This window comes from Triticum dicoccoides, chromosome 3B, assembly GCF_002162155.2.
Source record: "Triticum dicoccoides isolate Atlit2015 ecotype Zavitan chromosome 3B, WEW_v2.0, whole genome shotgun sequence".
In the NCBI taxonomy this organism is placed as follows: Eukaryota; Viridiplantae; Streptophyta; class Magnoliopsida; order Poales; family Poaceae; genus Triticum; species Triticum dicoccoides.
In genome coordinates this window covers 33,234,705-33,247,800 of record NC_041385.1, presented here as the reverse complement: position 1 = coordinate 33,247,800, position 13,096 = coordinate 33,234,705, and the positions used below count along the sequence as shown (strand labels likewise).

General features: G+C 42.9%; 1 protein-coding gene across 1 annotated transcript; it reads right to left on the bottom strand.

The window, feature by feature from the left end:
• Window positions 1–1,918: 1,918 nt before the first annotated feature.
• Window positions 1,919–3,247, bottom strand: LOC119280649 (E3 ubiquitin-protein ligase SINA-like 10). Its single transcript, XM_037561442.1, has 2 exons — window positions 2,947–3,247; window positions 1,919–2,841 (listed from the first exon to the last, which is right to left on the bottom strand). Exons 1-2 carry the CDS (start codon window positions 3,193–3,195, stop codon window positions 2,107–2,109), a joined length of 984 nt encoding a protein of 327 aa, XP_037417339.1. The 5' UTR covers window positions 3,196–3,247; the 3' UTR covers window positions 1,919–2,106.
• Window positions 3,248–13,096: the final 9,849 nt, after the last annotated feature.

Here is a 13,096-nt window from a genome sequence, read left to right as displayed (position 1 = left end):
AGAATAAGTAATTCGTCACCCTGGGTTACTAATATATATATATATATATATATATATATATATATAAGGGCACCTTTACATAGCCTGTTGGACGGAGCAAACTGCAAACTTTTATATATCATAACATCACAACTCCAAAGTCAGAGGAAAGGAATTGCACCTCACTGAGTATAATGTATCATAACCTACAACAAAGATAGTAAGTGAAAGGCTTAATTGGGGATTAAAAAAATTCGATTTGATGCCAAAATAAATCCTACCGAGGTTCAAGAAAAAGATAAATCACTAATACATAGAACATGGCATGCTTGATGCATCATACCAATACCCATCAATAATATTGCTGAAAAGGCATTAGAAAAACAGATGCATATATTAGCAATCAAACGCTTGCGTGAGACAAATAGAAAAGTTTAGTATCGCACTCTGTAGTATAAAAAGATATATGTTGCCTGATGTCCCCATGAAAGAGCAACTCCACGAAGTCCATGCGGGAGCATGTGGCCGTGACTGAGATAGTGGGCAGTGTGGGGAAGTCATACTTGATGATCGAGATGGACTTCTCAATACTTGTCACCCTTGACAGCAGTAGGCTATGCACCATAGCCTGCACTCACATTAAATGCCTGGCCGAAATGTGACCTCACACGGCCTCTGTGAAAGATGTCTGCACGCGAGGCATGTGTACTGAGGAGACCCGTGTTCGGCACACCTAGCACCGTCCCAAAACGTCATTGCTGACTTTTTTTATAGATCTGGTTTAACGAGGGTAGATTTACTTAGCAGTAAACCTACACAAAGATATGCATGCCGTCACGCCATTGGCTCCTTCCGGATGTTGTAGTACTAATTGTGAAGAGGATTTTAGTGTAGTTTCTTATTGTACCGAGAGTTCAAAATTTCAGCGAAATTTTGCATATTTTGGTGGGGTTCGAAATACTTGCAACCCTGAAATTTTGAGCCAAATTCAACTAAATTTAAATTAGCTTAAAAATCATTAAAAAATATTGATTTTTGAAACTCAAAATCCGAAATAAGTTCCGAATTTCCAAAATTTTGCATATTCCGGTGACGTCCAAAAAATTTCCATGACCGAAATTAGAAACCTTACCAACGTGGCTTTTTGGGCAGGTTCATCTGTTGTAGTTACGCTCGGGATTCCCCGGTTTTAAATACACCGACATGCGTCGTGCACAAAATCAAGAGAGGCAATGAAAAAAGAAAGTTTTTTCATGCTCCATTAGCTAGCGTAGTCTTCTACTATCAATAAAACCAAAAAAATAAATCAAATGTCAGTGAGTCAGATCTAAAAGTCGGGAGTTGTCCAAATGCATGTCATGCCCATCAGTCAACACCAATGGGTTACCACTCTCGGTCCCCATTCCATTTGTAAATAGAGGTTTACACTTATAGTGTTCGATGACTTGTTTTTGTTTTAATATCAAAAGATTATTTTGTTAGAAAACATTTTTTTAATTTTTTTTTGCTCAGAAAGCTCATTCATCTAGAAAAGAATTATGGCTAGTGTAGTAGAAGTTACTAGCTTTTTATTTGTCAGACTACAGCCCTCAAAGATGGCTTAACACTTTATTATTAGCAATTTAAGCAATGTACAGAGATAAGTTTACCCCTTTGGAAGGAGATGGATTTGATTCATTCCTTAGGAAGACTTTGAGAGAAGATTCATCAGGAGTTGCTGCATGGTTATACTCTCTATGCTGCATCAACATTGTCTAGGTATCTTGCTTGGCAGATTTGTTTAACAGAAGGCCTCCTTTCTTCCTCACTATTCTCCAGTAAACCCGCATTAAGCATCGCTTTGGTAGTATGGATAACATTTCTTGACATGAGACTCAGCTCTACTCCTGACTTGAAATGAAATGCTTGAAAGTTGGAATGACATAACAAAGGAAGAAGATGCATTTCACAACATGATTAACACGAAGCATAATATCCTCCAATTTGAATACAGTACCCAACAATGACATTAAAGATGAACTGCATCTACTAATTAACATCACCCAAATAGTTTCAGATGCAACTCCAAAATAAGCACGAACTGCCTTGAATGCACCGTTTGTTTCCCATCAGCAGCAGTGGACCTAATCACACCAATGCGTCGGACCAAGGGGAGAGCTTATCGATGCGGATGTACAGGGGAACTTCCATGGATGCCCCGTCTCCTGCTGCTGGCACCAGGTACATTGGCGGCACTGTCAGGAATGTGGGCTCGCCCGCAGCGACCACGGTGCCGGGCGATGAGCTGCTCCTCATGTGCATGTCCACGAGCACCATGTCCTCCTTGCCACAGTTCGCCACTGCTACCGGGGGTGTCTCCAGGTTGACCCACATCTTGCACGTGAACCGCGGCCGCGTCGCCGCTCTCGCCCTGGCGCACACCACAGATACGGCGGTGACGCCAGCGCCGAGCGCGCCCACGGTCATGAGGAACACACAGTTGTCGTCGCCGAGGAGCACCAGCCGCATGGTCGACACCGATAGCTGAAGCTTGCTGACCTTGCCGTATTGCACGGCACGCACCGGCACCAAGTGGACAGTGCGGAGATGACCGGCGAGCGCCTGCGGCGCGCCGACGTAGCCGCAGCCGGGCTCAGTGCACCGACATGGCGCGTACGGGCACACTTTCTGGTGCTCGGTGACCTCGTGGTAGGTCACGTACCACTGGCAGCCGACGTTGGGGCACCCGATCCTGGTGGAGGACACCAAGGTGTCCAGTGTAGGGCAGGGGTCGAAGAAGCCACCGCCGTCCACACATGCCTTGCACTGCCTGAAGGGCAGCAGGGCCACACAGCCGCTGCAGGCTGGGTGCCCCGCTTTGCACTGCAGACAGGCATGCAAATCGGAGATGGGCCGTAAATTAGCACGAAAGAATCGATCTATCACCGGCACCAATCGAGGAAGAAAGAAGGAAACAGATAGAGGAACCTGGAAGACCGGGGGCTTGAAGGGGAGGGTGCAGAGGGGGCAATGGAGCACTTGCTTGTCGATCCTCACGGCGAGTTCCACTCGCTGGATGTACGCCGCCCCAACGATGGCGCCTCCATCTCCTCCACCGGCCGCCTCTTGCTTCATGTGGCCGTCGGGCAGATCCAGCCGTGCCTTCTTGGAGCTCTCGTCGGCCTTGTCAGGCGAAGCCCTGCTCCTCCTCTCGGCGGCTGCGGCAGCGCCTTGCATCTTGGCTGGCCTTTGGGGAAAGAAAACTCCTGTGTGTGGGTCTCACGCCAAACTTTTTCAGGAGGTGGGTGAGGAGTAGAGCAGAGATCTGAGAAGAAAAGTTGCCTAGGCAGCCACACTACACTATAAATGCTTCCTCATTGTGGTTTCCATTCCCAAACTAATATGTTATAGATATAAGACGTGCTCCTAATCAATTTCATTATTGCTAATTTATTCATAAATTAATGTTGTCTTTCTTTTAAGTACCTACAAGTGTGCGATAAAAAGGTTGACCATTGGAGATCCATGTTATTTTTAGAAAAATCGAGGAACATAAATGTAAGCACATTGTTTTTTTTCGTAGCTTCCTTCATAATTGATACACGGCGGAGTACTTTTGACTCCATTGCCAGATTATAACACCACGAAACACGTGGGAGTCCATAAAAAGAAAATGATACATGTGTAAGCACAAGGGACACGTGTGACCAAATAGTACAAAGGAGCACACAAACGCCACACAACTTTTCACCTAGATCACGATACATTCCGCCTTTCTCACTGTTATCGATAGACACATACGACACCGCTGATGTGCTGGCTGCCACTAGCAAATAACAACAACATGACCACAAGCCTCCAAAAGATCCATGGAATAGGTAGTAGATTTCGGAGGCCCTCGATGCCAAAAATCTTGATTAGCTGCTTGCATGAAGTACGAGAAATAACCCCTTGATGTGGCAGATGCCATCAAGAAGCAATAAGCAGATGCCCTATACGAGATCCTCGTGGTAAGTTTCTCCCGCATACTAGCCAAATCATGCACGCAATGTTTGTTTAATTACTAACTCATATGACTGACTCGTGAAAACAAAATGTGCAGTCCGTGTGCGAGAAAACCGACCAGACCCCTTCGCCGATGCACCAGATTGCTATAGCGGACACGGTGAGTTTCATTTGAATGGTCATTAGTTACTACTATTCACATTTCAGTTGCATCATGCTAACTAAACATTGCAAATGATCTTTCGTGCAACATGCCTCCCACAAAGGATCGATCGATCCTTCTCCGTCTCACGGTGGCGAAACCCTGACCGGCCCTTCACCTCCCGGATCATGGTAAGTTTTCCCAAGTGTTTTGGTTAACAAATGCTTTCTTAGCTAGAAAATGGCATAACAACCTAGGATAGCTCAATAATGGCCTATAGCTAGCTTGGCTAGTTCATTTATGACATAATTAGCTCACTTAGGTAAAAAATGGCATAACAACCTAGGATAGCTCAATAATGGCCTATAGCTAGCTTAACTAGTTCATTTATGACATAATTAGCTCACTTAGGTACAAAATGGCATAACAACCTAGGACAGCTCAATAATGATCTATAATTAGCTTAGCTACTTCATTTATAACATAATTAGCTCACTTAGGTACAAAATGACATAACAACCTACACTACAAGAAATATGTCAACTTGCGGCCATCACTATTGGTCACTGAAAGATCATTGTTTTCATTTGCGACCTTTTTGTGACCAAAAACAGAAGGTCAAAAGCTGGCAGTCGTAAACAGAATTTAACGACCTTCTCTGTGAGAAGGTTGTCGGTGTCAAAACCGGCGGATCTCGGGTAGGGGGTCCCGAACTGTGCGTCTAGGCAGATGGTAACAGAAGACGAGGGACATGATGTTTTTACCCAGGTTCGGGCCCTCTTGATGGAGGTAAAACCCTACGTCCCGCTTGATTAATATTGATGATGTGGGTTACAAGAGTAGATCTACCATGAGATCAAGGAGGCTAAACCCTAGAAGCTAGCCTATGGTATGATTGTTGTTCGTCCTATGGACTAAAGCCATCCAGTTTATATAGACACCGGAGAGGGCTAGGGTTACACAGAGTCGGTTACAATGGTAGGAGATCTACATATCCGTATCGCCAAGCTTGCCTTCCACGCCAAGGAAAGTCCCATCCGGACACAGGACGAAGTCTTCAATCTTGTATCTTCATAGTCTTGGAGTCCGGCCGATGATGGTAGTTCGGCTATCCGGACACCCCCTAGTCCGGGACTCCCTCAGTAGCCCCTGAACCAGGCTTCAATGACGACGAGTCCGGTGCGCATATTGTCTTCGGCATTGCAAGATGGGTTCCTCCTCCGAATAATTTATAGAAGATTGTGAACACCAGGATAGTGTCCGGCTCTGCAGAAATAAATTCCACATACAACCATAAAGAGAATAATATTACACAAGTTCAATCTGCTGACGTATTTTGTGGCGTAACATCACACCACTACCAAGCCTTCAAATTGTTTTTATTGTTTCATCTCAGCGCGTTTAGCGAGGCGGTTTCCTTGGCACGTCTTGTCGAAGCAGAGATCGTGTTCCCCTTATTCTGGGATTCCCATCAATACGGACGTGGTAACCCAACCGCGCCATTGATTGTGACGCTTGGATGATAAGCGAGTTTTACCAGGCCGGTGGGGACGCGTGTTTCTGTCCGCCATATAAGGGGATAAAGATCCAACCTTTTTACCTACGCCTTCTTCCTCCTTGGCTTATCCATCTCTGCGAACTCGAGCTCTAGCGCCCAAGCCCGCACATCTCACCTCAACCTTCTCCAAATATGTCCGGAGCAGGAGGCAAGTGGATGGCCTCCTCCGTCATGGAGGGGCATATCCAGAAGCCGCGCAGCGCTGGATACTTGTCCAGCGACATCGCGCGCCGGCTCCCCGACGAGGGAGAGCTCATCCCCACCCCTAGGCCCCATGAGAGGGCAGTATTCCTTCCCCATTTCCTCCGCGGACTGGGCTTCCCACTTCATCCCTTTGTCCGGGGGCTCATGTTCTACTACGGCCTAGATTTCCATGATCTGGCCCCGAATTTTATCCTCAATATCTCGGCGTTTATCGTCGTGTGCGAGGCCTTACTCTGCATACAGCCCCACTTCGGCTTGTGGCGCAAGACCTTCAGTGTCACGCCGAAGGTTGTGAAGGGCAGCCAAGCGGAGTGCGGAGGCGCCATGGTGGGCAGGATGTCCCACGTTATGTGGCTGGAGGGCACCTTTGTGGAAACCATCAAGGGGTGGAAATCGGGGGGGTTCTACATCACCGAGCCGCGTGATCCCGAATGGGCAGCGGCCCCCGAATTCAGATCCGGCATCCCCACACGGCTCACCTCCTGGAAAGAGAGCGGCTGGATTTGGGGCGATTCGGAGGAGCTGACCGGACTCCAAGCCTGCGTCCAAAAGCTGGTGGACAAAAAGCTCAAGCTTGTCAACATAGTCCAGGTCATGCTCATCCGCCAGATTCTCCCGTGCCAACGACGGGGCTTCAATATGTGGGTCGCCGTGGTGGTCTAGCTGCTTCCAGAGCAGGTTGGCAAAGCCTGCACGACCAACCACCAACATGGACCGAGGAGCATTGGGGTGTGCCTGCATGAGGAAGGAAAGCAGCATCAGAGAGTTGAAGGGAAGAAATCAAAGATGAGGGTACCTTGAGGAGCAAAGTAGAGCAGAAGTACTATTGCCGAGGTTGCTCTGCCTCTTTCCATTGTTCCCTTTTGTGCCGTTAGATTGTTGCTCGTCACCTGTTCATACATATGCCTATGGGCCTGTGTGTTTCTTTGTAGTCCATATCATGTGATTCACAGCCTGCTCTAAAATTTTGTTTGTGTTGGACAAGTCGGCTACTAATTCCAGTTTGTGCGCGGTTGCGTGTGTGAAGTGGCTGTTGTGCAGTTGAGGTGCGCATCGATTTCCTTTTCATCAAGTACTAGCTTCAGTTTAGATTCATTTTCGCATTACTTCTTTTCCGTATGGGTTGGAGTGGGAGCTATGATATTCTCTTTTGAGTTATGACTATCTGAATGTGTACTAAGCAAACAATTATATTTTTAGGAACAAAACAGAAAAAGGAAAGGAGTCAGTACAGACCTGACCAGCAGGAAAGCACATGTGGTGAGATGCACTGATTCCTCTTTTTTCTGAAGTACTTGTTGAACAATTTACACTTATATATCTGGGTGTAAGAATGTGCATGTACGTGTTATTCACTTATTTGGTTTATGTCAAGCTATGTGTCAGCCTTCTCCTTACTTCTGCTTCTTCTAGAAGCATAATTTTTGCTTGCACATTATATAATTACCAAATGCATAATTTTTGCTTGCAGGCTAAATTCTGTTATATGGTATGTGATATGCAAAATCAAGACACTGTATATTGATAGTGACCCACATGTTACTTAAATCTATTTGAAGTAACATTTCCATTATTATCTCCCGTTCCCACTAAAGTGGTTTCAAAGGAAATAGAGCGAATTGACCAACTTTTTCTATACATACGTTGATAGCTCATCCAGCATGATTGAGTAAGTTTTTTCATAGTTTTGTCAAACACTTGTTTGCAATTATTTTTGATGTATACTCATGGTAGCCGTCCTTCCATTTAGAATTTCTATATATACTCTCCAATTAGGGATATGAATCGTCCGATACTTATGGTAAAAGCAAGAGTTGTTTTATATGAATCACTGTAAATAGTAATTGAATAGTTTTCAATGCTTATGTAATCTCACTCATGAAAATGTATATTGTAATTGACACATGCCATTTCGATGCAGCTGAATGTTAGCTTCAAACAACTCCATGATGCGAGCAGGTTTGTCCCCTGTCTAAATACATCATTTCGTTTACTGATTTTAGGTCTGCTATGGGTGTTGGAGGAGATATATTTTGGTCCATCAGAGTCTACTTGGAAGCTGACAATACAAGCTATGCGTCTGTTCAGGCACGGGTCCTATTTGATAATAAAGCAGGAACCATGGTGGTTGGATACAATGCAATACTTTGATGGCTGGCCGAATCAATCCATCCCATGAGTGCAGAGTATATTTCTATAATTTCCTACAAAATATATGGGTAGGCATTCTCACTTCACTAGCTTGTTTATTAAGAGGTACGAGTGGGCGGCCAGGTGCATACTCTAGATGGCAATGTCAAGACCTATCTTATTTAGATTTATGGTGGTTTTTTGATTTCATTTATTTTTGATGGATGGATATTAAGAAATTTTTATATCATCATTCTGTGGCTGGATGAACAAGGAGCTGGAAAAAGTATTTGCAAAAATAGTGGTTGCTTATTATAGGGTAAACCCAATAAATGTGTATGTTGCATTTAGATGACCTTATCTTTGTTTCTGGATTGATTAGTTAAGCCACTAACATATCCTTATGCTATATACTCCCTCTGGGAGTATCTAAATAAACTAGCATTTCTAACTCAAGCTATGGAGCGACATTGGGGACCAAACAAGGTGGCATAATGTGCTAAGAAAAGATAGGGGCGCACAAAAACACCTCAAGAGGCATACGAAGGTGCGCCCCAACCACTAGTATGGTTTATACCGAGGCTCCTCCCTTATCAAATAGAAGAAATTCAATCAGCTTCCCCTGTCCCACACATCCGTCACACAACACTACACAGGCCAAAGCTGCATGCCTCCAGAGGGCATGAACAGTGGTGGCATATGGATACATATGTCTCGTGAGAAAAAGTAATTTCAGGCAGCTACATTGATTTTTCTCCCGAACACAAGCTATCATTAGTGTGCCTCATCAAGGAATAGAAAGTAGAGACTAATACACATGAATATCTACTCTCCACTTCAATTTTGTCAGCTTTTTACACTGGACCACACTTTTTCTCTTCAAGCACCCGCCTCCCGCAGAGGATCCCGCTTCCCTATCGGAACCTATTTCTCCTGACATCCAATTCTGCATGGCATGTGGGGCATCACCCTAGGGCTATGCATTGGCCATCTCCCGAGGCGATGGTTCACATGCCACAATAGTAGAGGACAACGTCAGTACAGGAGTCCACAGGCATCAGCAAGAACCCGGCAAAGTAAGTAAGTAGTACTCCTTCCCGAACTAGCAAACAAAGTAAAACATATGGTAGTGCTACTGCAGTAGACTATACATACATGACCTGCAAAGTATTTTCTACTCAACTCTCCTTTTGAAACTTGCCTGCAAAGAAATAAATGCAATGTTGTGAACTGCTCGTGCTTGTCTCGTTGCCATGACGAAATCATGGTCTGTCCGGTGATACATGCTACTCTACTTGTTGGTGTCTTTCCCGCCCCTAGAGAAAAATCCCCAAGCCAAAGGATGTTCAATGGATTTACTCTTTAAGTAACTTTAGATGATACCAAGAGAATATTGAGTAACACACAAGAATATGCATACAACCATTTGATACATACATCATGGATTGGTGAGGATCCAAAATAAATCCCATTCATAACAAGATTCAAAGACAGGCGAAATGACATTAGGCATCCAAATAAAAAACATGGTTCAAATACATGTAAACTGTGGCCCACTCTTACAATTTGTCATGATCCATAACACTCCATATGAAGAATCATCCTCATCAATATGGAAGTTTTCTTTTACCTATACAAGAATGAGAAGAGAAACTTAGAATCAATAAAACAAACAACCAGAGCTAATTTGGAACAACATTAACTGAAAAGCAAGTATATTTAAGTTTGTGATTACGTATTTCGAAATAATAATGTGGCATGGATTGAAGTAGTATATCATAAATACTAAGTGATGCAATATTTTACAGTAAAACTAATTGAAGCGTATTTCAGGTGTAAAGCACGACGTATCCTAAAGCATCAAGCCGCTCCATTGAACACTAAATCCGCAGACATCATCTCCAACAGATAAAGTGGAAAAAGGAGTCACCTCCTATTGTTGAGTCTCACAAAAAAATAATGAATGTATCACCTTTCCCACATTAGACATGATCGCTATCTCTGGCCATCAACGTTAACTGGATGTGAACTGCTTTCAAGATATTTCTCCTACTGCATGGATGCAAACTAATACATAATTTAGTTCTGCAACCAATGGAGCATCAAACTATTGTACTAATAGGAAACAATTATTTAAGATTCAAAGCAGCGACCTCAGCTTCTTGTGCCGGTTCTTCTTGGAAAAGCAAGAAAACAAATATATCTACTCATATATGTTGCTACATTCTGGTAGGAATAAATAAGCGATACAAAAGCACCTAACAAAGATACAAGGTCTAATAATAATTTGACATGCCTCCCTTAAATGTGCAAGATCCAGCGGGCAAGAAATATGCTCCGACAAATGAAAAAAATTAAGACCAATTAGTAGAATTAACATCAATGTCTCCATTTGTTAATAGTGAAAATTGAAGCACATATATGCATTGTACATAAGTAATATATTTGTCCACCTCAGGGAATCATTTCATGAATCAGTTAATAGGAAAAGAAAAATAGAAGGGAACATATTTAAAGAAATCTAGGTGCCATCATAAAATACGAATCCTGACACAAAAGGCATGTCCCGGTGACTCCAAAAAGCTGGGAACACGAAGGCATCTAAAATAGATACCGCCACGCACACATGTGTCCATAAGAACTACCAACCTGGCATCATTTGCCAAAAAAATGAGTTAATTCGTGTAACAAACTACATGAGGCAGTCTGAACTATTTTCGTTGCACAATGCTTCGGGATAGACTATTGATTCCTTTCAAACTGCCTTAGCCAGATAGAACTGCAGAAGCTATGCATTTCTGGTCCCAATGGTGAATAGTTCATATCTGAAACGACAACTGTATTCTGTAAGAAGCATCCAAAATAGAATATGTCATAAAAATGACAAGGAGAAAGGCAAAGCATTAGTTAGAAGTTCCGGCTATGTGGCATTGCTTTGTTGTGCATCTGCCCAAAGAAACTACTTCGGTTTCCTTGCAATGTGCACATCAACAAGTTATGTACGATGATTGTCCGTAGAATAATTCATTAGGACAGACCCACTCACCACATGTCGTAAATCAATGTTAGAAAACTAGAAACATATTAACAGATCCATGGACAATAGAGGAAAAATTATATGCAGCTTCCACAAGGGCAAGATTAGGGAAAATCCACAATATGAAGAAACGGTCGAAATTTGTTACTACAACGAAATGACCTAGTTCTTCCTTTTGACACCAACTTCAGGTCAGAAAAGAATGACCATGCCACCCAGAAAAGAACATATCACAACAGGAATCTAAAATTACATTTGGCAGAAAAAACATCATGCCCAATCAAAAGTTGACTGGTGTCAAACATACATAAAAGAGACATTGTAAAACACCAAGACTTCAGTTATGACAAAGTTAATATGAGCACCAAGAAAAACATCTTGCGTCCAGAAATTTAAATCCACAGAGAAACCAAAAGTCATAGAGCTAACAATGTAACGGCAATGTGGTCAAATAAAAAATATTAAGAGCAAAAACCTCATGTGTTCCCACCTTGGCCTCCACCATGGTCTTTCTTTGTGTTCTTCAATGAGAACTGGGCCTGGAAAAGTGTTTGAAATTATAAGTCAATTAAGAAAAAGTTATGTTGTGTCCGAACATGTAAAAGGGTGAATTTTGTTGTGCAAAGTTCAGTACTTTGTGAACACCCTTCCTTTCCTAAATTGTGAAGTTCTGAACTCTGTTGCCTGGAAGAAGTAACACGTACATAGGCAGTTGGAGTATTTGCTCATTCGTTGCCCTGTGCTAAATAGGCATACATCAGTGCAAGCATTCATCCATGTGCGAGTCATACTAAGTTCTTACGGAATTAACAAGTTCCACAAATAAGGATACCTCTGCAGCTTCAGAATTAATTAGTATAGTATGTGTCACCTTAACAGTTTGGATATCAAATGAGGACAGAAAGAAATCATCAGGCAATCAAAACAAAAGAATGACACCTCTGCACCTTCAGAATTAATTACTATCAATTAAAGAAAGACACTGAGCATCATGCCTACCTTTTGTTCTCGATGATATGACCCTTTTTGACTATATATATGCTAGCTAGCTTTTGCCAGTCTCTAACAGCATCAAGCATTCAGGCAGTCACATGCATATTTCTATATAAGTTGTGGAGCATCAATGTTTCTTTATCTTTTGATAACATATACTTGGAGTTTAATTTTCTCCTGTTACGAAATGAGCAGTGAAAAACTAGCAAAGTACAACAACTAATTATATGAGTAAATCATTATCCAACTTAATAGCTACAAATTACAAGTAAGCAACCCATTATGTTTAATTAAATATAGGTAGACATGTAATCATGCTTAATTAGTCCTACTTAATTTCTTTCTCTCTTATAGCAAGTACAGAGCCTACACTGGAATAGGGGTTCTCTCCTCAAAAAAATGATGCAGCCTCCATCAGAAAAGAGGAGCAACTAATTAAGCACGCTCCAATTAAATTTCACTTTACCTTCTTTCCATGAGAAATTAGTTGATTAAAGAGGGGCTAGTCCAATTCATCCAAAAACAGTGGAGCTCAAAGAAAGGAAGGGACGAATGATCTAAAATAGAGAAGAGATAGAGCTACCATGTTTGGCTGGATCGAAGAAGGATAACCTTGTGTTTTCCTCCACCTCAGGAGCCTTGTGCTACTTCTCTTCTTATTTGATAAAAAGCCCATTGCCGTCCAGGTTCTTCTAATCTTCCTCGCCAACAGTTCCTTTGCAGCATCCCATTGTCCAGAGTCAAGCTAACTAAATTTCTGTGAATCTCAGAGCTTAGAAAGCATAGCGTGCTGGCGTCTAAATAAAGATACGGAGGAGGAACTTTTACAATCCAATTTATAAGCATCAGTCTCCAAGAAGGAAGAAATCATGGGAGAACCAAACCAAGGAGAAAAAAAAAATACTAGGTTAGACTTTAGAGAGAGAGCAGACCATACGGAGGATGGTAGTCACCGCCGTGTTCTCTCGCTAGAGCCTTCTCCGATAGAGCAGGGCAGGATTTTGCAGTGGCCGGCGCCGCCGCAGCTCGAATCGCCGTCCCCTCCGCCCTTCCACCCCGGTGGCCGCCG